General features: G+C 40.5%; 1 protein-coding gene across 1 annotated transcript in view; it reads left to right on the plus strand.

Annotated features, from left to right (window-relative positions):
• Positions 1 to 20280, plus strand: part of maco1b (macoilin 1b) — a 102908-nt gene extending 82628 nt beyond the window's left edge. Inside the window, exons 8-12 of the mRNA XM_059954551.1 lie at positions 6251 to 6409; positions 6881 to 7063; positions 7881 to 8001; positions 8257 to 8431; positions 15566 to 20280. Coding sequence (XP_059810534.1) covers positions 6251 to 6409; positions 6881 to 7063; positions 7881 to 8001; positions 8257 to 8431; positions 15566 to 15768 — 841 coding nt within the window. The 3' untranslated portion in view covers positions 15769 to 20280. The remainder of the gene's footprint in view (positions 1 to 6250; positions 6410 to 6880; positions 7064 to 7880; positions 8002 to 8256; positions 8432 to 15565) is intronic.
• The last annotated feature ends 6649 nt before the right edge of the window (positions 20281 to 26929 follow it).

The following is a 26929-nucleotide window of genomic DNA, read 5'->3' on the forward strand; positions in this document are numbered from 1 at the left end:
TATGAATACAGTTGGGCCTGACAAGGTGAAAACTTATCCATCCAGTTTTCATGTGGATGGGAGCAGTTCAATGCCTGTGTCTGACTTGCTTTTACCTTGGTGCCATTCTGCTGCTAAAGGGGGATTGCCACTTTCTTGAAGGCAATGTTTTGCTTGTACATTCCAATGAATGTGTTTTGAATGTTAAATAGCTGTACTTAGAATCTAAATATTACATTTATGTAAAGTTTGTTAATCCTTAACGATAATTCCTGTTTTAGTACTTGCCATGGACTTAATTTTCTTGCTGAATTTAAAAGGACTAATTCTCAAAAACTGGCTCTGAAATTTTGCAAATATCTTCATTACAGAGCATGGCTGATAACCAGAGAAAAGGGAAATATCCACTTTGTCTTTTCTGAAAATATTTTGTTCAGTCTTGGTTTTCTGGGATGCAGTTGTCACATTTATTCTTGAAAGTGGTTGTGAATCACCATTATAAAATCCTGTAGTCCTTATGGTTGAGTGTACACCCACAATACTATTTGATAGCGAGTTCTACCATTTGGACTCAAATTGGGGGGAAAAAGAACAAATTATTTTCAAGTCAAAATAGTGTTTGACTTGAAAAGTGCATGGAGTATAACATTCTGCTTGTGGTTAGTGGATTGTCAAGATAATCCTGCTGCAATAGACCTACCCTCTGACTTGCTTTTTGACCATAGGAGCGGAATTAGGCTATTTGGCCCATCAAGTCTACTCCATGACCAATTCATTTTCCCTCTCAGCCCTAATCTACTGCCTTCTCCCCTTATCCCTTCACGCTTTGACCAATCAAGAATCAATCAACCTCTGCCTTAAAATGTATATACAGACTTGGCCTCCACAGCTGCCTGTGGCAAAGAATTCCACAGACCCACCATTCTCATGCTAAAGAACTTTCTCCTCAGCTCCATTCTAAAAGGACGCCACTCTATTCTGAGGCTGTGTCCTCTGATCTTAGAATCTCCTACCATAGGAAACATCCTCTCCACATCCACTCCTTCAAAGTCTTCTACCATTCAATAGGTTTCAGTGAGGTTGCCCCTCATTCTTCTGAGTTTTAATGAATACAGACCCAGAGTCATCAAACGCTCTTCATATGGCAAGCCATTTAATTGAGAAATCATTTTCATAAACCTCCTTTGAACCCTGTCCAGTTTCAGCACATCTCTTCTAAGATGAAGGGCCTTTGCCCTGAGGAATCCCTGCAGCTACGTACTGAGGCAGAGCTGACTGGCTTGCATTCGCCATAGTCATCTTCCCTTTTAAATTTCCAAGGTATGGTTCCAACCTTTCATAATGTCCATTGTCTTTAGTTTCTTTATGGCTCTGTCAAATACTACGCAATGTTGAAGAAGATCTCTTAGTTGTTCTCATTTCTTTACAATTCCATCCTCGTCATGTTTGGACCAAATCTCTAATGAGATGTGGAGTGAAGTGGCCCTGCAAAAGCCAAATTGGACAAATTGTTAGATTAATGATCCCACTAGGTAAGAATGTCAATAGCCTTTCCTTATTTTGCTGATGATTGTGAACATGTAATAGATATTTGTGACATTTGCACTAATTAGATTTGTCATACTTGCCATGAACAAGTTACACCTAAACATCTTCCATATTGATGGTCAGATGATGATGATACTGTACTGATCCGGACTAGTCAGAGGTGTGGTGAATTCTGGTGTGCAAGTGTTTGGTGTGACAGTTTCCTGGTGTCCCATTTTTTTTTCGTGCTGTTTCCAATGTACTTGAATCAAGAAATTGGATTGAATTAGCTGGAGGCTAGCTTCTGTGCTTTAGATTTGCGAAGAAGGTTAATCCACTTGACACTTAAAGTTGAAGAAAATATTTGCAAATAATTCCTATATTTTCTCCTGCCATTATTTAAAAATGGGAAGGTTCTTGGAACTTCTCACCCCATCCATCTCCTGTTAACTAATAGTAAGCTACCATTCAAAATTAGATCCGTTTAGATTTTGGAGCATTTGATCTAATCTGGTTGTGGGATCACCTAGCTGGCTGCATTTTTGTTTACTGTATAATCCCGTGTGGAAGCTTTGAAAGATTGGCATTCCACGTTCTCCTGGCACTCTCATCTGTGCCTATTGAACCAAGTTTCTTTGCTTGGTATGACTACAGTGCCAGGGTATAAGGTTATTCACAGTGCCCTATAGTCCTGTTTTGAAGTTCCAGATTTTTGTTGGTATATCACATTTGGCACACTGCCACTGCCACACAATATGGTGGTGAGTATACTTGGTTTATTTACATGTTGCCTTTAATATAGTAAAGCTTTTTTATTATTTGTGTAATTAGCGTTGAAGCAGCATTGTTTTACTTTTGAGTTTGTTTGCTAAACATGGTTGTAGCCTGTAAAAATGATGCTCAACTATTATTTGGAAAGCAAGTGATGCCTTATTCTGTTCTTTGCTAATCATATGGCATTGGTCACTCTATAACATAGCACCCTTGGATTTATGATTATAATAAGAGGAAAATCTTAGAAAATTATAAACACCAAAGGAAAAATACCTACAGCCCTTCAAGTCTGATCCTGGCTGATACAAATTTTGGTCTTTAACATCTTGCTATTTAATCTCCTTAAAACTTGATTATGCAAAACATCTGCCTATCTTAACCTTAAATTTATTTAATATCTGAGCACTCACTGTCCTGAGTATTAGAGAATATGAAAACTTCTGAGTGAGGAAAAAGTCCTTCCATCTAAAATTTAAACAAGCCATCTCCTTATCTTGAGTGCTATCTGTACTATGTAAACTGACAGGAACTTTTGGCATCCATATGTGCAATTCTATATAGAAATCGAGGAAATACTCCTATGGTACAAGTTTCCTCTGTCACAGAGTTCGAGAATTGTACAGTGCAGAAACCAGGCACTTTGACTTTCTGCCAACAACACTAATCCCAATTGCCTGTGTTTGGTCCATACCTTTCTGTGCTTGCTTATTCAGGGTGTCTAGCTAAATAGCTTGGAAATATTATCAATATATGTGATTCTCTTTGATTTAAAAACAAACTTACCCCTCAGGTCCCTTTTTAAAATTGCTTCAATGCACTTCAAACCCAATACCTTTTTGCTTCGGGAAAAACAAGTCCAACTTGTCTAGTATATCTCCTTAACTAAAGGCTTCCAATCCAAGCAATCGCATCTTTCCTACCATATAGGGTATTCCTTGTGCAGTCTAACCAGTACTTTTAAAGTTACAATATGACATGCTAACATCTATATTCTATACTCTCCCCTTGTATGCTTACTTCTTCACCACCCTATCTGACATCTCTATGGGGTACCGTTGTAACCTTTACAGATGTTATCAATTGTTACTGATAATTCCTGATCTGATTTATCCACTCTTCACAATGTCGAAGAATAATTGATGATAAAGTAAAATTTTGGTTGTACCTAAGTTTTTAATGGTTTGCAAAATCTTTTTTGTGATTGAATAAACACTGAAGTATTAAAAAAAATGAGAAGGTAGGGGTCACCCGAAAGAACACTTCCCACTCCTCAGAGACATTCTGAAAATTATATACAGTACCTGGAAAAAGTGTTCAGCCCCCACAACAATTTTCACATTTTGCTGGCTCATTTTCTAGACTTAAAATATGTTGAAGCTGAATTTTTTTGCTAATTTACAAAATGTGCATCATATCAAATCAAAAGAAAAAATCCAAAACCTGATAACAATTTACTTAGAATTAAAAACCAAAGTTATGAGGCTAAAAAAGTATTTATCACTTCTGTAGTTATGCTAACTTTCCTCAGGTGCAATATACTGTATGACCATATCAACTCACCCAGTTTGTGTAGAAAATGGGAGGATCACCTATTTTCAATGAATTCATAAGTAACCCCTCTCTGTAAGGTCCAACAGCATGGTAGATTTTCAACAGACCAAATCAAATTGAAGACAAAAGAGCATTCAAAATTGCATTCAAAACCTCCAACCCTCTTACTCTCAATACAGGAGACCCTCAGGACTGTGTACTGAGTCCCCTCCTTTACTCCCCGTATACCCATGACTGTATCACCACCCACAGATCCAACCTGCTAATTAAATTTGCTGATAACACTGTGTTGATTGGCCTTATCTCTAACAATTATGAGGTGGCCTACAGGGAAGAAGTCATCTCTCTGACACTGAGGTGTCAAGAAAATAACCTCTCCCTCAATGTTGCACAGACAAAGGAGCTGGTTATGGATTACAGGAGGAATGGAGATTGGATAACCTCTATTGACATCAGTGGATCTGGGTTTGAGAGTGTAAACAGCTTCAAGTTCCTCAGCCTCCACATCACCAAGGACCTCATGTGGTCTGTACAGACCAGATGTGTGGTTAGAAAAAGGCACAACAGTGTCTCTTTCACCTCAGACAGTTGAGGAAGTTTGGTATGGGCCCCCAAATCCCAAGAACTTTCTACTGGGACACAATTGAGAGCATCCTGACTGGCTGCATCACTGCCTGGTATGGGAACTGTACTTCCCTTAATCGCAGGACTCTGCAGAGAGTGGTGCAGAGAGTTGAAATTGATCCAAATCCCTGGCCAGCGCATCTGTAATTGTGAACTTCCCATGATTCAGGACATTTACAAGGACAGGTGTGTAGAAAGGGCCCATAGGATCATTGGGGACCCAAGCCACCCCAACCACAATCTATTCCAGCTGCTACCATGCAGGAAATGGTACGGCAGCATAAAAGCCAGGACAGACCGTCTCCAGAACAGCTTCTTACACCAGGCCGTCAGACTGATGAACTCACACCGACTTGAGTGTACTCTATATTATATTGTCTGTTCCATTTATTATAAATTACTATGATTGCAAAGGGAGATGGAGACGTAATATAAAGATTTTTACTCCTCATGTATGTGAAGGATGTAAGAAATGAAATCAATTCAAGGCAAGTCAGGGAAATGATAAGAGAGAAGCACAGATCTGGGAAATGGTACAAAACCGTCTCAAAGGCACTGGACATACCTTGGAGCTCAGTGCACTCCGTTGTGGAAAAAGTAGAAAAAATATGAAATCACGGCCACACTGCCTAGGTCAGAAAATAAGGCACTTGTAAGAGAGGCCACAATGGCTATAACTGGAGATGACGTTCATGCGTCCACAATCTCTTAAGGCCTTGCATAAAAAAGGGTATTTATGAAAGAGTGGAAAGGAAGAATCCCTGGTTTAAAAAAGAATGTGTATCCTTGCCTGTAAAGACTTTGCAAAGTGTTACTTAGAAGATGCGGAAGAAGGTCTTGTCGTTGGATAAGACTAAAGTGGAACTTTTTGACCTCAACACTAAGTGGAATATAGGGCATCATTCTAATACTGTGCATTGGCCAAGTAACATCACCCCTATTGTAAAGTATGGTGGAAGCAGCATCATGCTATAGAGATGCTTTTCAGTAGTAGGAATTGGAAATCTGGTCAGGATTGGTGAGATGATGAATACTGCTAAATACAGAGAAATGCTGGATAAAAACCTGCTTGTTGCTGCCAGAAAGCTTAAACTAGGAAGGAAGTTTATCTTTCAGCAGGACAATGAGCCAAAGCACACTGCCAGAGCATCCATGGAGTTGGTTCAAATGAAGAAAATTGATGTCATTGAGTGGTCTAGTTAGAGTCCTGGCCTTAACTGGATCGAACATCTCTGGCAAGACCTTAATATTGCTGTCCACCACTGTTTCACAAATAACCTGGCACAGCTTGAACAATTTTGCAAAGAGGAATGAGCAAATCTTGCTCCAAGATATTATGCGAAGCTGATAGAGACTTGTCCAAAAAGACTGCTGGCTGTAAAGCTGCGAGAGGTGGTTCACCTAAGTACTGAGCAACGGGGTTGAATACTTTTGAGTTATGATTTTTAACTTTTAGTTTTCATGATTTATGATTTTCACTCCTTTTGGCTCTACTGTGGGGAAAAAAAATGAGCATGTGGTTTACAAATAAAAATTCTCAGTTAAATTGATCCAAATCCCTGGCTATAATACTCATTTGCATGAACAAAGGGTTGGGGGCCAAATACTTCTCCAAGGCACTGGTATTTATTTCTTTCCACTCCCTTAATCTTTTATAGATCTCACTTTTTATTACACTTTCTTCAGAGTGATTTAAATATTGTTCCTATTCTCAGCTTTTTAACTTACTGCTTTATCTCTGTAGTGGCTAAATGAAGCAACACTACTAATATACTGTTGATTTTGCTCTCTTTAGGTTGGAACAGGATATTAAGAAGCTGAAAGCAGACTTGCAGGCAAGCAGACAGTGTGAACAGGAGTTGCGCAGTCAGATCAACTCCCTGACCAGCACTGAGCGTAGTATCCGTTCAGAAGTAGGGCAGCTCCGACAGGAGAATGAGCTACTACAGAACAAGTAAGGAATTGAGGATATTTCTATGAAATTGTGAACATTTTTAACCTGATTTCTTAAACATTCTGATCTGAATTACCATGGTCTTGCTCATATCCACACCATCATGATCTTGCCTAAACTTTGCAAACTGTGAAGTACTTTTGGTAGGTGAAGTCCTTTAAGGTAGATTATGTTAGCTTTATATCTTTGGCGCATTTTCCTGGATAACTGGCCAGTTCGTCGTATGTCTGAAAGTTGGTGTGTAATAAAGAACTGTTTGCCTCAATTGTGAAAGCATTTTGTACATAATTTATGAGACAATACATATTTGTGTACTGAAATAAAAGTGAAAACAGAAGTTTGGCAATGTAGCCCTTTAAGCAGTGTAGAGTCACACCTGTGGCGTTCCCCTATTTTTGGTGGAAAAGTTGAGTGGGCTTAGCTTGGATTCCTTTGCTACTTGGTTCAATTTGAGCTCTTTTTTTAAACCAGATTACATACTGCAGTGCAAGCCAAACAGAAGGATAAACAAACCATCAGTCAGTTAGAGAAGAAACTCAAAGCTGAACAAGAGGCAAAAACTTGTCTTGAAAAACAATTGATGGAAGAAAAGAAGAGGAAGAAGCTGGAAGAGGCATCTGCAGCTCGAGCTGTGGCACTTGCTGCGGCCACTAGGTAACAATACCACACCTCCCATTAGCCATGTAAATTATTGACCAATAAATACACAGATCTTTTAATGTGTTTAATGAGCAGTCCTATGAAGCAATTCTAGCCTCCCTATTTCTTTGTCTATTAATCATTTTTTGGCTATTTTAAATCTGCAATTACGTCATTGTGCAATTGAAATACATTATTACTTTTTAAAAATTGAATATTGTCATCCTTTTCTTTGATACGAGGGTCAAATAGTAAATATGGAAGTGGGCATTAAAATGGCTTTTACACAGCAGGTCACAGAATGTGATGGGCATTCAAATGGATGATTCAAGATTCATAGATAATAACAGAGACCTGGATGCACATTTGCCATCCTCATTGTGCTATGTAGAGTTGCCTGAGCTGTGGAACTGTTTCTATTATCTAAGAATACATTAACTCACTTAGGTGCTATACAGGAGATTGGTCAAAAATGTCAATGCATTAGAGAATAATTGTTTTCATAGGTAATTGAGGCCACAATGTGAAGAAAATCCATTATCTTTAACCTGAAACCTGAGTAATATTGTCTATTCATAAAGGATGATAAAACTGTTTACCCATTACCTTCATCAATGCACAGATGGCCTTCAAAAACATTGTTTAAACTTTGTATTGTATGAAGAAAAAGGAATAAGATTTTTTCCCTAAATAAGCAAGGGTTGACAATTATATTAGCTGAAAAGACCTAAGACTGTCATCTAACAGATGTAAGATATTAACTTCCACCTTAGAGCTTTAAAGATTTGTACTTGTGTAGAAAGTGACAAATTTAACTACTTGTATTTTTAAGAGGGGAATGTACAGAAACTCTACGAACTCGTATTCGAGACCTGGAGGCAGAGTGTAAGAAGTTAACAATGGACATGAAAGTCAAAGAAGACCAAATCCGTGAGCTAGAGATGAAAGTACAGGTAACTCTGCTGTTCGACGGGCATTTTAGACCAACAGTCAGAACTGGAAATAATAAATATTATTGCAGATATCCAAACCAAACTTTCCTATCAGTGAAAATGTTTGCTGGTTTGGAGGGAAGAATTAAATTTTAATTGAGATTTCACTTTTAGTCAAAAAATATGAAATTGCATGATACAATGTGCTGATTGGGTTTAAAATGTCATTAATTTGTACGTTCTTCATCTCACTTTGTTCATTTATTTTTAATAAAGGAACTGCGTAAATATAAAGAAAATGAAAAAGACACAGAAGTATTGATGTCGGCACTTTCAGCCATGCAAGATAAAACACAACACTTAGAGAATAGTCTGAGTGCTGAAACCCGGATTAAGTTGGATCTCTTCTCTGCACTAGGAGATGCCAAACGGCAGCTGGAAATTGCACAGGGTAAGAAACTGGTTGCTTGGTTTAATTCTAAATACCCTACAATAATTCTGAAATGTGCACAACTTAACTTTTATCAAAATCCTTGTATGCGTGTTTAATGAATAGATTGACTGGAAACAAAGGCTTTGGAGAACTTGATTCATGGTAAAATTAGTAGCATAGCAACTGGTGCAACACTATTACAGCTTGGGACTTCTTGAGTTCAGTGTTCAATTCCAGTGCCGCCTATAAGGAGTTTGTATGTTCTTCCCATGAACCACATCAGTTTCCACAGGGTGCTCCAGTTCCCTCCCACGCTCCAGATTCGTACTGGTTAGTAGATTAATTGGTCATTGTAAATTGACATGTAATTAGGCTATGGTTAAATAAGTGGGTTGCTGGGCTGTACGGCTCTACTCTGTGCTGTATCTCTAAATAATAAAATATAGTAAAACTACTGCTTGCAGCTAAAATGTAGGCTTTTCCGCCAATACTTTATGTTCAGAATAAAATGGTGATTTCATATATAGACTGTCTCCTGTGATCCAGAATAACTATGGTACTCGCGTCTAGTTCAGTGGTGAGGTTGTGGATCAGTGCTTAACCCAAAATTGGTACAGCCATAAAGACTTGAAGAATCCATTTTAGAAAGGATTTCTTAAAATTCAGTGGGCTGTAGGAGTGTTGTGTGAAGTATTTTCACCCAGCTTTCATGACACTTTATTGTATTGCAAGTGTGGTAAATTTTCATTCCTCTAAGATTATATCTCCCTGTAGAGTTGAGCCTGGGCTCAAATTGTGCTTGGGAAAGGCTTCTGTGAGAAGAGAAGAACTAAAAGTGTGGATGTGGGGATTTCTGACAACAAAATGTTGGAAATTTGGGCAACTTCTGTGGAAAGAAAGTTTAAAATTTTATCAGGATTAGAAAAAAATAACTGTAGTAGATAATGGATTATGGTACTTCGAGTATCAGGTTTTTTTATCGCTGTCATGCGTCATGGAATTTGTTATTTTGCGGCAGACATACAGTGCAAGTAGTAAAACTGACTAATAAAAGTTACAAAAATATATAGTGCGAAAGATAAGTAACGAGGTTGTGTTTGTAGTTTCATGGACTGTTCAGAAATCTGATGGCAAAGGAAGAGAAGTTGTCAAGACTCTAAGTTTTGGTCTTCATGCTCCTGTTCCACCTCCTGTTGGTAGTAATCAAATTAAGAAGTGAAGTCTGAGCACCATTCCTTTCCTTTTATGAAAGACTTAAAATGGATTTTTGTTAGAAAGATTAAAGATTCGCTTTATTTATCACACATTCATCGAAGTATGCAGTGAAGTACGTCATTTGCGTTAATGATGAGCACAGTCCGAGGATGTGTTGGGGGCAGCTTGCAAGTGTCACCAATATGGCAGGCCCTCAACTTGCTAACTAACCCATATGTGTTTGGAATGTGAGAGGAAACCGGAGCACCAAGAGGAACCCCAAATGGTCACAAAGAGAACGTGCGAACTCCTTACGGACAGTGAAGAGAATTGAACTCCCAATTGTTGGCACAGTAAAGTGTTGCTCTAGCCATTATGTTATTGTGCCATCTGTGGTAATCAGCACTAGGAATATTGTCATTGTTAGTGCTCTGTCAATTTTAGGTTGACATTTTAAGACACTTGATCTGACATTAAGGCACTTGTGTAACTTTTATGTATGGCACAGGTATTCCTCGAGCTGATTGATAAATTGAAATAGTTAATTTTTTGACTATACCAGTCACATAGTTCATTACGGATTTCAACAACTGAAAGTTCTAAACAATCAACATTTAATTTTATAACCTTTTTTTGTCAGGTGAAAAAGTAATATTATTTCTAATTTAAAGCTCTAATTTGTTCATTTATTTGATAGCTTCAAGGGGCAGATGAAGAATTTAAGTAGATTCTTGATGCGTAAAACAAATTTAGTTCATTCTAGTTTTAAGTATTTCTCAAGTATCAATAATTTTATTAGTTCCTCAGCTCTTAAACATTGGGTAGTTTGAGTGGTATTACTGGAGTGATGATGATTTTTTTTCCCCTCATGCACTTGCCTCATTTACCACCAGCTTTTTTGCCCTTTCTAGCCCCTCCGACACTTGGCCCCATATCTGGTCAAAATTTCTGTTACTGTGAATAGTTAAGTGAGTAGAAGATGAACTGATATTCAAAAGTCATAAAATTAAAGATGAAACTGTGGCGGCTCATTTCCTAGCGTATGCGAACCGACTCACAATTAGATAGCCTACGGGGGTTTGCGAGCACAGAGCTTTGGAGCCTCTTCGCCATGGGGGGCCGGTTGACAGAGGCTTAAAAGTGAGGCTGAAGTTTTCGAATAAAGTTTTTCCTTCGACTGCAGTTACCGACTCCGTGTCGTAATTTTAGCGCTGTTTGTAGCACACCGCTACAATTGGTGACCCCGACGGTCCAAACGATTTTTGGACCAGAAATGACCGACGCCGCCTCTGTTCATGCGGTTTCGTTGACACTGCCGGGTTTCTGGACACAGCGCCCGGACCTATGGTTCCAGCAAGCCGAAGCCCAATTCCACGTTCGCCGGATCACCTCAGAAGACACCCGCTACTACTACGTGGTGGGCTCCCTCGACCAGGACACAGCTGCCCAGGTCGCGGAGTTCGTACAGTCGCCCCCGGCAGACGGCAAGTACACGGAATTCAAAGCCCTGCTCCTCAGGACTTTCGGACTCTCACGGCGCGAGCGGGCTGCCCGTTTACTGCACCTGGATGGCTTGGGCGACAGACCTCCATCGGCTTTAATGAACGAGATGTTGTCTCTGGCCGAGGGACACACAGGCCTCATGTTTGAGCATGCATTCCTGGAGCAGCTGCCTGAGGACATACGCCTGCTGCTGTCCGACGCGGATTTCAGTGACCCCCGGAAGGTGGCAGCCCGGGCAGACTTGCTGTGGAACGCCAAAAAGGTGAGCGGGGCGTTCGTCGCACAGATCTCCCAGCCACGATCCCGCCAGCAACGCCACCTGTCCTACATCTCTGAATACACAACGGATGTCCGGCACGTCTCGGGTAAGGACAATGTCGTGGCGGATGCGCTCTCTCGCCCTACCGTTCATGCCCTTTCCCAAGGGGTAGAGTTTGAGGCACTGGCAGAGGCACAGCAGGTAGATGAGGAGATTCCGAGTTACAGGACTGCAGTCTCTGGTTTGCAGCTCCAGGACCTCCCCGTGGGCCCAGGTGAGAGGACCCTGCTCTGTGACGTCGCCACCAACCAGCCCCGTCCGGTCGTCCCCGCAGCCTGGCGGCGACGTGTTTTCGACTCCATTCATAACTTGGCGCATCCCTCCATCCGGACAACTGTCCGGATGGTTTCCAGCAGGTTCGTTTGGCACGGACTCCGCAAACAGGTCAGTGAATGGGCCAGGACGTGCATGCACTGCCAGACGGCCAAGGTGCAGCGGCACACCAAAGCCCCACCGCAGCAGTTCCATCCCGCCCACCGGCGTTTCGACCACATTCATGTGGATATCGTGGGCCCCCTGCCAGTGTCGCGCGGAGCGCGTTACCTTCTGACTATCGTGGACCGGTTCACAAGATGGCCAGAGGCGGTCCCGCTCACCGACACCACCTCCGAATCTTGTGCCCGAGCCCTGATCGCCACCTGGATATCCCGCTTTGGTGTACCAGCCCACATTACCTCCGACAGAGGCGCCCAGTTCACCTCCAGCCTGTGGTCAGCTATGGCCAGCCTTTTGGGGACTCAGCTGCACCACACCACTGCCTACCACCCACAGTCGAACGGGCTAGTGGAGCGTTTCCACCGTCACCTGAAGTCGGCCCTCATGGCCCGCCTGCGAGGAGCCAACTGGGCGGACGAGCTTCCCTGGGTCCTTCTCGGCATCCGCACAGCGCCCAAGGACGACCTGCACGCCTCGTCGGCCGAGTTGGTATACGGCGCGCCCCTGGCCGTCCCCGGGGAGTTCCTACCAGCCCCGAGGGGGCAAGAGGAAGAACCCGCTGCAGTCCTGGGCAGACTTCGCGAGAAGCTCGGTAACCTGGCCCCCATACCCACTTCACAGCATGGGCGGCACCCGACCTGCGTACCCAAAGACCTACGGAACTGTAAGTTTGTGTTTGTACGAAGGGGCGGGCATCGGCCACCGCTGCAGCGGCCATACGAGGGGCCGTTTACGGTGCTCCGGAACAACGGGTCCACGTTCGTGCTGGACGTTGGGGGGAAGGAGGAGGTTTTCACGGTGGACCGCCTCAAGCCGGCCCATGTGGACCTGGCGCAACCGGCCGAGTTTCCGGCGCCTCGGCGCAGAGGCCGACCTCCCAAGCAGGTTCTGGCCCAGGCTGTGGACATTGGGGGGTGTATCGCCGGTTCTGGGGGGGGGTTATGTGGCGGCTCATTTCCTAGCGTATGCGAACCGACTCACAATTAGATAGCCTACGGGGGTTTGCGAGCACAGAGCTTTGGAGCCTCTTCGCCATGGGGGGCCGGTTGACAGAGGCTTAAAAGTGAGGCTGAAGTTTTCGAATAAAGTTTTTCCTTCGACTGCAGTTACCGACTCCGTGTCGTAATTTTAGCGCTGTTTGTAGCACACCGCTACAAAACATTCTTTTCAACATTTTAAGCAATATTAGTGTATTATTTTTGTTTTGTACAATTTTAAAGAGAAAAAAAGGAAAGGAGCACCATGCAAAAGTTTGGGCACCCTGAGAGATTTGAGCTCTCAGATAACTTTTACCAATGTCTCAGACCTTAATTAGCTTGTTAGGGCTATGGCTTGTTCACAGTCATTGTTAGGAAAGGCCAGGTGACGCAAATTTTAAAGCTTTATAAATTCCCTGACTCCTCACACCTTGTCCTAACAATCAGCAGCCTAGCACCCTAAAAATTAAAATAAGTGATGCCCACAAAGCAGGAGAAGGCTATAAGAAGAGAGCACAGCATTTTCAGGTAGCCGTTTCTTCAGTTTGTAATGTAACTAAGAAATAACAGTTAACAGGAATGGTTGAGGTCTGGAAGATCAAGAAAATTTTCCAAGAGAAATGCTCGTAGGATTGCTAGAAAGGCAAATCAAGACCCCCGTTTGACTGAAAAAGACCTTCAGGAAGATTTAGCAGTCTCTGGAGTGGTGGTGCACTGTTCTACTGTGCAGTGACACCTGCAGAAATATGATCTTCATGGAAGAGTCATCAGAAGAAAACCTTTCCTGCGTCCGCACCACAAAATTCAGCATTAGAAGTTTGCAAAAGAACATCTAAACAAGCCTGATGCATTTTGGAAACAAGTCCTGTGGACTGATGAAGTTAAAATAGAACTTCTTGGCCACAATGAGTAAAGATATGTTTGTAGAAAAAGGGGTGCAGGATTTCATGAAAAGAACACCTCTCCAACTGTTAAGCACGGGGGTGGATCGATCATGCTTTGGACTTGTGTTGCAACCAGTGGCACAGGGAACATTTCATTGGTAGAGGGAAGAATGAATTCAATTAAATACTAGCAAATTCTGGAAGCAAACATCACACCGTGTGTAAAAAAACAAAAAAGAAGCTGAAGATGAAAGAGGATGGCTTCTACAACAGGATAATGATCCTAAACAAACCTCAAAATCCACAATGGACTACCTCAAGAGGTGCAAGCTGAAGGTTTTGCCATGGCCCTCACAGTACCCCAACCTAAACATCATTGAAAATCTGTGGATAGACCTCAAAAGAGCAGTGCATGCAAGATGGCCCAAGAATCTCTCAGAACTAGAATCCTCTTGCAAGGAAGAATTGGTGAAAATCTCCAAACAACAATTGAAAGACTCTTAGCTGGCCATACAAAGCGTTTACAAGCTGTGATACTTGCCAAAGGGGGTGTTACTAAGCACTGACCATGCAGGGTGCCCAAATTTTTGCTTCAGGCCCTTTACCTTTTTTGTTACTGTAAAAGATGGAAATTTAAAACAAGTAATCTTGCTTAAAATATTAAAGAAATGTGGCAACTTTAACTTTATGCCTTTTGGAAATCAGGTCATCTTTTACTCACTCAGCTATTCACAGTAACAGAAATTTTGACCAAGGGTGCCCAAACTTTTGCATGCTACTATAAATGTTTTATGAAGTATCTTTGTGCCAGTCTTAAGAATGTGCAGGGTCTGTTTACTGTCTTGTCTCCCGTTCAGTAAAATTGAACATTTCAGAATATGGATATAATGAATGTGATAAGGTACATCAACCTGAAGCGGAGAGTGAGTTTGTAATCTGGCGGGAGTAAAGGATATTGGGGTTGACGAGGATGGAATGCCGCGAGAGGGCTGTGGGACAGGTGTTAGAGAAGGAGTTCCATGGGCTGGGAAGGGAGGATGCCGAAGGTGCTAATATACCCAGCCTTAAGACACCAGACAAGGTCATTTGATTCCAAACAATATTGATCAATACAGAATGTCTCTTTGGTGCTTCCTGCTCCCTTCCCACTCTCAGCCCACAATAGGGACCCATATCAGAATCGGGTTTATCATCACTCACGTATGTCAGGAATTTTGTTTTTTCGCAGCAGCTCAGTGCAATACATAAAATTACTACAATACTGTGCAAAACATAAGATTACTACAGTACTGTGCAAAAGTCTTAGGCACCCTAGCTATATATGTGCCTAAGAATATTGCACTGTATTGTATGATTATAATTTATGAATTTGACTTTTCAGCGTTTTAATCGTTATTTCTGCAACAGACAATTTTTTATACCTGTGTAGTCTTCTGTTAGCCAATTTAATGTTAACGTGTCTATCACATTCAGGAACAGCTTCTTCCTCTCTGTCATGCAACTCCTAAATGAACGTTGAACCTATAAACAATACCTCCCTTTTATTATTTCTGTGCTTGAACTATTTTTTAATTTAACTTTAATACATTATATTGTATGTATACATATACACACTCGCATATATATACTTATTGTAATTGATATACTATCAAGTTCTGTGTGGTGCTGCTGCTAAGTTAAGAACTTTACATATGCCTTAGATATTAAACCTGATTCAATGGATCTTAAAAGTTTTGATTCTTTTCAGAAACTGTTTTTATTTTATGCGCCAGGAGACATTTTTGATGTGCAGATTAAGATATTTTCTGAGCTTAATCTTTTTGCATTTTGTCTTTCTTAGGGCAAATCATTCAGAAGGATCAGGAGATCAAGGAGTTGAAACAGAAAATTGCAGAAGTCATGGCTGTTATGCCCAGTATTGCCTACACAGCAGCAACAAGCACTCTGAGCCCCGTGACGCCACATTATTCCTCCAAATTTGTGGAGACTAGCCCTTCAGGACTTGATCCCAATGCCTCAGTTTATCAGCCCATGAAAAAATGACTGCGCGCCTCTTTCTCCTGTCCTTCCTCCTCTCCTCTCCTCCAACTCCCACTCTTTCCTGAACTTTTATCGATGTGGTGACATCATGCAAGAGTGTTCTGCAGTCAAGATGACAATGTAACGTGTGACTGTACGTACTAGCTGTAGTCAAAAAAAAACAAAAATACAAAAAATGACATCATTGTGTCGACTAGAACTGCCTAATGGCTGCTTCTTTTTCCTGTAAATTTTTAGGAAATTCCCAGAACTTTGCAGTTTGTTTTTGAAAAGTCTGGTCAGTGCATTATAACTTCCTGTTTTTTTTTCCCTTTTTATTTCATTTGGTTTCCTCTTGGAAAATTCTTTTTTAAAAAACAGATCTGTGAACCCACACTCATGCATAATGATAGGGTTGGAAACTCAGCAATAAATTTCAGATTGATTTTGACTCATTGTTGCTGACTAGCTCTTTCACTGAGGGCCCATTAAATGTGTTGAATACCATATCACTTGTCCTACCATAAGTGTAGAAGTTCAGAGTTTGGAGTAAGTTTTCTCCGTGTTCATGTGTGTCAATCACCTGAATTGGACTGTTTAACCTCAGCCTCTCCAAGATCAGTGCTAACTTACATTTCTAGCTCTAAACCTTTTTGGTGCTGTTGAGTATTGTAAAAATATATACATTTTAACGGTGAATATTTCACTACATGCTGGAAATTAAGTGTGTTTTGATTCCACATTGAAGAAGACTGCAGAATTCAAATGAGGAGAGGATGCCCTTTGTGTTAGGAATACATACAGTGCCAATTAGACATGGGAATAGAAAATTAAATCTGCTAATTAAATTGTGAGATCTGATTTGTTCATATCCAACTTCTTGGTCATGCTTTCAATTAGAGTTTATCCAGAATAGAACTAAAGATGCCCCATGAGACATGAAAAACCTTTTCTAGTAAAATGTTGAGTAAAATATTAATGTTCCCTCCCCTTATGGCTTAATTTTATATTTTACATAACAGTAACATTAAGTACTCAACAAGCTATTAAAAAATGGTTTTTTGAAAGGAGACTTGTCAGCACTCAGATCTCCTTCCCCAGCTCTTACCCATAATATGTACATACTGTTCTGAGATTACATTCGTTATTAATCGTGCCCTTGATATCACTGCAGTAGGAAAAACTCAACAGCGTGCCATTTATGAATAATTCCATGTCAAGACATTGTAGAAGTGTCCAAGCAGTTGAAAATGACTAAGGTGGAAAATGAGTGAGGTGGTTTGGATGCCCAGATTACAATGGATTGTACTGTGTTTGGTATGACCTTTCATTAGACACCTGATGTTCAGTGCTTTCATACTTCAACTAAGTGGGATATGAAATATAGAAATCTATCATTTCACTTGTGTAAGTGGATAATTTAGAAGGTGAATTGATTATTTATACAATTGATTCATCTAAAATTACCCTTGTATTCTAGATAATTACCCCTATAATTCTCAATATGAAAAAAAGCATAAATTTATTTTGTCAACATATGGTATAATGCTGTAGATTGCCAAGTTTATTTTGATCCCATAAAGTTTTGCATTATACTTTGGCAATTGGTTAACAGCATAACCAAAGGGGAGGAGGGGAATCACATGATTTGTTTTATAGGAAAATCAAATGCACGAACAAATGCTTAAAGGTGCCATTCCTTCATCAATGGGAGAGTCATTAAAGTATACATTTGTGAGTAACTGATTAAAGTACCACCAAATTACTTTGTAATGTTACTGTTCTTGAAAGTATAAATAGTTCATTTATCCTATGCAAACATGTTAACATCAAAATTCAGTTTCAGTGATTTCTCGTTAAGTATTTCCAAAATATTTTGCATGTTACCATTTAATACCTAACAATCCTATACTCCAGTATAAATTGAAATTTAAAATACAATTGCAGGCTTTAATGCATAGCAGCATCCAAATATAAGCCTCATAATTAAGATGTTGCATTTTATTCCATTTTTAAAAGAAAAGGTAGTGATCATAGTGCCTTTAAATCTGTAGCCGGAGGAAACCACTTTTTCAATAATGCACACATCCTTTTCCTTTGTCCTTTTCAAGCATTTAAGTCAAATTCCAGTCAGGACTACTTGACACATTTTGAAACTGAAGTGCAATGATTTATATAACCTTGAGTTATTGACCCAACAATCTTCATGTATACTTGACATCACTGCCTCAATTTTAAGTATTACAGATTCTTTTGGTATTTTTTGCACAGGTCAGCAACAGAGGTTTTGTATTTGTCATTCTCATTTACTATTTGGCATTTCTGTTAAGGAATGTTTTTTTTTTGAACCCTTATTTTCTTTCAATTTGAATATTTATCACTTTACAAAAATTGGATTGTGCTGGATCTGTGGAATTAGTATGGACGATCATGATTCATCAGTTAAGGGCAGGTGTTAATTAAAACCACTGATTTAAGGCTGACTTCTATTTTCTATTCTATATTTACTGTACTACACAACTTGGTGCAGAAGACAATATACAGACCAGACGAAATGTAAATTTATCCTGAAAGCAGGAGAATTCCAGTGTATAATCTGAACTGATCCAGAGATCCAGTTCTTCAATGCTTAATTGCCTACTTCTCTTCCTGTGAGACATTTACCTTGTCATTACCTGAACAGTATGCCAGAATGTGATTGTTATGAGTGAAGTAGTGGAAGGAGAAATAAATTCTACAGAAAGAAAAGTGGTTTATAAAACAAAGTATGGGTTTACCAGTGAATGCTTTGTTTCAAATTGTGTTAGGCTTGAATATCATTTGAGATTATTCTAGTCAACAAAAGTATCTTTTGTTTAATGTATTTCCTTAAGAGCCTTTTGCTTAAATTTTGAGGAAATTTTGTACTGAAGAACAGAACATGAGTTAATAATTTGAAATGGTTACTATTATTTAATAGTGCATCATCGGTGCTTAGAATGATTATAATTTGTGTTTGATGAACGTAAGGAAGTACTGCGGTAATGAAAAAAAACCTTGCATCCATCGAATCATCTTAGCCCAAAAGTAAAGGCTTTGACCATGAGATCTTGTGCATCAATGTTGACTCGTAATTCTTTTCCGCTTTCCAGTAAGATGCGAGTGTCTAGAAGACACAATGGACTTCTGCAGTTCACTCCCCAATTAAACTTATTGGAGTTAATGAAATATACTTTTGAGAGCAAGTGAATATGTGGTATATCTTTACCATGTGGTATTGTAATGCTAGAATTCTGTTCAAATCCCTTAGAATTTTTTTGTTCTGCAGTTATGATTCCTTGATTTATTGACTACTCTTCCATGTAGTCTAGTGGCCCATGTTTCAGATTTTTCTCCCATAATTCTGAAGTACAACTATTATCGTACTAGTGCAGACTATTCCATTGTGGCAGACGTATCGTACATCAAGCTGTCTTGGAATTCTGAACTTGTATAGGTAGGAAATAGCTATTCAATTGTTAACATGAAATAGCTATTCAACTGTTCCTATTGATCTTGACAAGTTACAAACGTTACATTTGCTTTTTCAAAAAACTTAGCATTTGATATTTTAAACAGTGTTGAACAATATTAAGTATTGATTATACTGTGATACTGTCCCGGTCTAATCCAAAGGAACCTCAAACATTATCAGTAATGTCTGCATAAGGCATATTTAAATGGTTTAAATAAAATTGTTTCAATTGCATCCAAATAAGTTTCTGGTCAGGAGCTAACTTTAATATTGTTCTTGTCCATCAATACCAGGGTCCTAGCCTGGGGGCCACAGACACCTTGATTAATGGTAGGGGTCCATGGCATAAAAAAGGGTTGGGAAGCCCTGCTCTACACAGATGTGTTACATTTTATAACCTTGGAGAACTGAGTATATACTTTTGTACGTTACACTAGTAGCACTGCTGCTGTGTTTTAAAATATTGAAGCCTACAAAAGTATGCAGTGAATAGTAATGTCTAAATTTTACCTTCCCCAGCCACACTCCTCTTGGTTTGGATGATTTTTGTTTTTCTGCATCTAAAACTATTACAAGAGCACCACATACTTGTAGTAGACCTCAAATGGGTTAGCAGTTTCCAGATTTGTTTTTCAAAAATCTTCCGATATTCGTCCCATCATTCAAAATGAAGACCCTGTTTAAAAGACATTTTGTTTAATTTTAATGACAGGATTCTGTTCCAACCAACACATATTGCCAAGTTATTTTCTCTTTGACTGGGTAGTAGCTCAAACCAGATCAGAGAGGCTTTGGCTGTCATTTTTGATTTTTGAATCACCTTGTATAATTGTCACTATAAAAAAATGTTGCAGAAAATTGTCTCATGGATTCTTTGAGCATTGTGCAGAACATGGAGTATTGTCACTGACTTTTTTTGTGTTGAAGTTAACAATCCCTACTCCCCTTGTCGCCACTTTGGCACTTTTCTTTATATGACTAGTCTTGGCTGCATTCTCTTTCTGTGGGGTTTACAAGGAATAAACGTTTTTCTTGCAGATGGATTCTGCTGTGTTTCATTAATTGCAAAATTCATGCCTGAGTTCATTCACACCAATTGGTGCAAGAGAAATGACGTACACGGTTAGATGACTAAGTGCTGCTTATGCCAAGGGCAACACTATTTGACTAAAAACAAGTGATTCAATTTCTGGTTTTGACAAAAAAAGCTTTTCTGTTATGCTGATTTTGAAATTAGTGTTTTCTCAAAATAGCTATGGCTTTGTCTTGAGTAAGGGTTGCAAACTCCGAGGCCTGAATTTAATTCTTGATGGAATTTAATCTAGTTTCTACAACAAAACTGGTATTGTGTGCCATATTCAGTTGTTATTCACCAAAAAAGCATCTTGAATGCCAAGCTGTTAATATATTACAATTACAATCTGTTTTAATTAGAATGTATCATTTTAATTTAAGCAGATTATAAATATCATGAATATTCAACTAAATATCCAATTTTATAAACAAAATAGAAAATGGAAATAATCAGCAGGTCAGGCCACATTTGTGAGAAATGAAGCGGTGAACATTTTGGAAGACTCTTCATCAGAGCTGGGAAGGAGATGGAAAAAGCTTTGTTAAGCTGCAGGAAGCGTGACGTATGACTGGAGTAATTTGAAGGCAAGATGATCTGTGCAATAAGTAAATGTGAGTAGATGGCAAGTGAGGGCATTTTGGAATGTGGTCAAAGGAATGTAGGAGTCGTAAAATGTGGAGTGGGAAGATATGCCCATCAGGTCAATTTGGGCATGTTTGTCTTCCAGGACTGATTGACGGTGGGGGTGGGAAAGAGAATAAAATGAAGCTGAGTCAGTCTTTCAGATGAACAGTTGTTACACAGAAATCAAATTACCTGAAATTAGAGAATTTAATATCCAATCTGGAAGGCAGCAGTGTATCCAGACAGTTGGTGAAGTGCTTTTCATTGAACTGGCATTAGGCCTCATCATAAAGGTGAGAGTGGTATCCTTGAAGATACCTTGGATACCACAGAGGGTGGTGCCCATGATGGAGCTGACTAATATTACAAGTTTCTGCAACTTACTTCAATCTAGTGCAGTAGCGCCCCCCACTCTGCCATTCTGCAGCCGCTCAGAATGTAAATTAAAGTGGCAGACTTGGGGTCACCCCTGCAAAGTGGCCACTCAATCTGCATTTTGGTTTCTCCAGTATAGCGATGACTCTGCTGTGAGCAGTGACCAGGGTACACTAGGCTGTAAGAATCGCTGCTTCACTTGGAAAGGTTGGTTCTTTAGATGGTGGCGAAGGGGAAGAGTGGGGGGAAATAAAAGGATGTGTCGCTTTGCCTGCGGTTGCAAGAGAAAGTGTCTACTAGAAAGGGGTGGTTGGTGAGATGGAAGATTGGATCAGAGAGTCATGAATAGGATAGTCCCTGTGAAAAGCTTAAGGTGGGGGGGGAGAGAGGAAGATGTGCCTACTGATGGAATCTGTTCATAGGGCAGGTCTAAGCATGGATAGAGTTCTGATCCTTTCCTTGCACCCCACCAGTCTCCACATTCAATCAGAATCAGATTTAATATCACTGGCATATGTTGTGAAATTTGTGAACTTTATGGCAGCTGTACAATGAAATACATGATATAGAGGGAAAAATGCGTTGCATTAAATACAGTATATGTCTGTTAAATAGTTAAAATATGTAGCACAAAAACAGAAGTGAAAGGAGATAGTGTTCATGGGTTCAATGTCCATTTTGAAAGTGGATGGCTGAGGGGAAGATGCTGTTCATGAATCGCTGAGTGTGTGTCTTCAGGCTTCTATACCTCCTTCCCGATGATAACAGTGTGAAGAGGGCATGGCCTGGTTAATGTTGGATGCCACCTTCCTAAGGCACCGCTCCTTGAAGATACCTTGGATACCACAGAGGGTGGTGCCCATGATGGAACTGACTAATTTTACAAGTTTCTGCAACTTATTTCAATCTAGTGCAGTAGCGCCCCCCCCCCCCACTCCGCCATTCTGCAGCCGCTCAGAATGCTCTCCATATGTAGAAGTTTTAGATGACAAACCAAATCTCAAACTCCTAATGAAATATTGCCACTGTTTTGCCTTCTTTACAGCTGCATCAATATGTTGCATCCAAGCTAGGTCCTCAAAGATACTGACACCTAGGAACTTGAAATTGCTTACTGTCTTCACTTCTGATCCCTCTATACAAATTAGTTCGTGTTCCTTCATCTTGCCCTTCCTGAAGTCCACAATCGGCTCTTTGGTCTAACTCAGGGGTCAGCAACCTTTACCACTGAAAGAGCCACTTGGACCCGTTTCCCACAGAAAAGAAAACACTGGGAGCCGCAAAACCCGTTTGACATTTAAAATGAAATAACACTGCATACAATGTTTTGTTTTGCCTTTATGCTATGTATAAACAAACTATAATGTGTTGCATTTATGAAATTGATGTACTCCTGCAGAGAAAACGAAATTACATTTCTGCATGCAACAAAAACGTTTTGACCTCCGAAAAAAAGACGTTGGGTTGAAGGTTACTTTTAAGTAAAATACTCAACGTCTATTTGAGTCCTTCTTGTATTTATGAAAAACGCCAAACTTAAATTTGCCGCCAGCAGCAAACCAAAAATAACGTCAGCCAGCTGTCAACCTGAAAAATAAAAGGACTATTTCACTGAACAATGAAAACATATGAATATACGTAAAATAATAGGCAATTAAAATATTTATCATACTTGGTCAGGTTGACTCACACCTGACAATGCAGTCGTATTCAGTAGGGATGGATCGATGCTTAGGGGAGTGACCGGGAAAGATAATGTGCTTTTTTTCCTCTCTGAACTCACAGAAGCGTTTCCCAAACGATGTTTGCATTGCGATGATTGCAGAATGTAAATACTCCGAATTTATCATGTCGTGACCTTGTTTGAACTCTGTCAAATTGGGGAAGTGAGACAATGTGCCTTTCTGTAAATCTCTGGCAAGCAACGTCAACTTGCACTCGAATGCCAAAACATCCTCCAACATGTGCAGGGCTGTACGTCCTTACCCCGTTGAAGAGCTGTGTTCAGTGTGTTCAGTGTGTTCAGGTGCGCTGTCATGTCTACCATGAAGTGTAGCTTTTCCAGCCTCTCTGGCTGTTCCAGCTCAGGAAAGGTGAGCCCTTTGCTGCCCAGGAAAGTTTTCACTTCTTCCAGACACGCGACAAAGCGTTTCAGCACCTCCCCTCTGGACAGCCAGCGATAAAAACACGTTGTAGCGGTGTGCTACACGCAGTCAGTAAACTGCAGTCAAAGATAGCTTTATTCGAACTAAACAGCCTTGCTTTTAAGCCTCGCTCAACCCGCCCCCCATGGGCGCGGATGCTGCAAAAGACACGTACTCACAAACCCCCGTAGGCTATCTCACTTAGCCTGAACGCTGGCTAATTGTGAGCCGGTTCGGATGTGTCAGGAAATGGGTCGCCACAACGTCTTATTTAGATTGTACAAGATCACCATAATCTTCAAATTTAGATTTACATTTCAAAAACTAACAAACTAACATAAAATACATTTTAATTAAATACTGACCATGTAGCGGTATGCTACACGCAGTGCTAAAATTATGACACGGAGTCGGTAACTGCAGTCGAAGGAAAAAACTTTATTCGAAATCTTCAGCCTCACTTTTAAGCCTCCCTCAACCTGCCCCCCATGGCGCAGAGGCTCCAAAGCTCTGTGCTCGCAAACGCCCGTAGGCTATCTAATTGTGAGTCGGTTTGGATGTGCCAGGAAAAGGGTCGCCACAACCAATTATTTCCCAAAGCAACAGGGAGCCGCAGCACAGACGTAAAAGAGCGACATGTGGCTCCGGAGCCGCGGGTTGCCGACCCCCGGTCTAACTAGTATATCTCGCTCCTGTCCACTTTTTTGCCACCATCCAAAATTCTGCCAATAATGGTTATATCATCAGCAAGTATATCATCATTGGTGATATTCACACCCGGCTACCTCCACCTCAGCACGGTCGATGCAGACGGCTGCCTGCTCTTAAAGCGAATTTTGTTTTGCTGACTTTGAGAAAAAGGCCATTTCTTCCAAAGCTCAGTCTGATATTTCGTGGAGATCCTGTGTCATCTGCACAGAGTGGGTTAGAGCAGTATCTGTCATGGAACCGTGGATGTCGTCTAGATGGAGGCCGTCGGGCACGTAGAGTTAATTCATTGACCATCTGTCAAAACGTGCATTGAATGCATTAAACTAATTTGGGGGGTATGTATCATTGCCGCCATACTGCCCGGTTTCGCTCTGTAGCCCGTCACAGCATGCGCAAATGGCGACTGGTCTCTTGACATCTCTGATAGCTTTACAGAGTCATACATGGATTTGCTTTAGAGGTAAGCCCTGGACTGTATTGACAGAGACGATTACCCAGATCGTGGTGTCTAGTTGGGGGACACTCGGATCGATCTCCTTGGCACGCAGTCCTCAGCACACTTGCAGATGAAATCTCTGATGTGAGCGGCCGCTGAGTCTTTGAATAGGGACCAGTTCGCCAAACTCGACGCAACTTTTATTTGCTCACACCAGCACTGCACTGGCTCCGTTTGTAAACAGGGCCAAGAAGAACAGCCTGCTGGTCTGGAGTATCTAGCCATACGCCTTCCTCTTCATTCAATGCAATTATGGCCAATTTTATCAGTCCTAGTTTTCTTGTAGATCCCCCATATTCTGTTGTTCCTTTTTATTTAATCTATAAACATACATAGTCTTATTTGGGGAGCAGCTGATCAGGCACAGGCCAATGGATCAAAGATTTCTAAAATTCAAAGTTCAAAATAAATTTATTATCAACCTGCAGGTATGTCACCCTGAGATTAATTTTCTTGCAGGCATACTCAATAAATCTATAATGTCATTATAACTATAATAAATGAAAGACTGCACCAGCTTGGTTGTGCAAAAGACAACCATCTGCAAATTTTTAAAAAAGAAAATCATAATAATAAATAAGCAATAAATATCCAGAGAATGAGGTGAAGAGTTCTTGAAACTGCAAGATGAAGTCCTTGGACCCCTTTTAAATGGAGAAATTTCCTCTATAATAATCTACCCTGAGCACTCCCAGTCTGTAGGTGCGTGGAGGTGAAAAATGTCTCAGTATCTCTTCCGTCAATCTTTCAGAGAGTTTTTCTTTATATCTAAACTTCAAATTTAGAGCATTAACGAGAGGAGATCTGCAGATGCTGGAAATCCAAGCAACACCCACAAAATGCTGGAGGAACTCAGTAGGCCAGACTGCTTCTATGGAAAAAAAAGTACAGTCAATGTTTCGGGCTGAGACCCTTTGGCAGGACTTGAATTTAGAACATTCTTATTTTGCCCAAGTTGACTTGATAAGGGCTTGACTTCTGTTCGTTACACACAGAATGCCTTAATGCCTTCATCTGAGCAAGAATGTCTGCTGAGGGTGTGGTGAAGTAGCAACCTGTGAAAAGTTTGCAACACATTCTCTCAGTTTGCTGATTTGTCCACAGGTGGACATCAGCTTCAGGATTTCCAGGAATTATGCTCAGTTGACTGTTGTACTTAAGAGAGTGAAGGTTGCCATCTAGTGAAGTACTTAATGTAATGCAGGGAGTATCTGAAAGTTTTAATCCAAAACTCTGCAGGTATTCCAGTTATTGTGTGGGTTAGAAATAATTTTTTCCTGGTATAATCTTTACTTGAAGTATGATTCAGTTGTGCTGCATGTTTCTTTTTCCTCTGAAAACCAATTATAACACATATCTACCAACAACAAAATTTCACATTTGTCCATGGTTTGGAATTTTCAACAAATTTAGGTTGAGTTTTAATGAGCAAATACAAAATATTTACAATTCAGGGAAAAGAAAAGTAAGAAACCTGACTGCATCTGGTGTAAGTATATTCTTGTAGGAATTTCTGGTTTTGAATGGATTGAATCATTAGCAATTGTTGAGGCCCTCCATCTGCAAATTTTTAAAAAAGAAAATCATAATAATAAATAAGCAATAAATATCCAGAGAATGAGGTGAAGAGTTCTTGAAACTGCAAGATGAAGTCCTTGGACCCCTTTTAAATGGAGAAATCAAGAGTGACCATGGAAATTTCGTTCCACTGTCTATGTGATACTCAAGCCAGGACAGTACAATATGGAGAGCAAGCTGTTGCTCATGCAGCAAACTCTCCCTCCATCCATGCAGCTGATGAATCCAAAGGAACGGCAGAGACCAATACAGTTTGGTACCAGCAACATCGTAGGAGTTGTCAGTGAGCATTGAACTCCACATGGGACTGTCTTATGGACTCCATCTCCGGATTCTCCTTGGAGTTTACTCCAAAAGCCTTCCCCATGGGTAGGTATACCTGCAAGGCAGCAGAGATTTGAGATCAGAGCTTTCCTTCTCCATGATGAGCTGCCAACCACGCTCATGAGCTTCATCTGCCCAAAGTGACTGGTTTTAGGGTGCATGGAACCCATCTTTGCCCCTTCTCCTGTCAGTAGAAAAGATTCTGCCAGGCTTGGTAGCAAAGCCACATGTGAAGGTCAGGAGCTGGACTTAGTTGTCAGAGGCTATTTAGGATGCATTGCCATTGGGAGCATCGAATAGGTAGTGAGAGCTTAGCCCCATTACCATCCCTGGCTACTGCAACTTTAAAAGATCTATTATCTCTT

This window comes from Hypanus sabinus, chromosome 30 (genome assembly GCF_030144855.1).
Source record: "Hypanus sabinus isolate sHypSab1 chromosome 30, sHypSab1.hap1, whole genome shotgun sequence".
Classification (NCBI taxonomy): domain Eukaryota; kingdom Metazoa; phylum Chordata; class Chondrichthyes; order Myliobatiformes; family Dasyatidae; genus Hypanus; species Hypanus sabinus.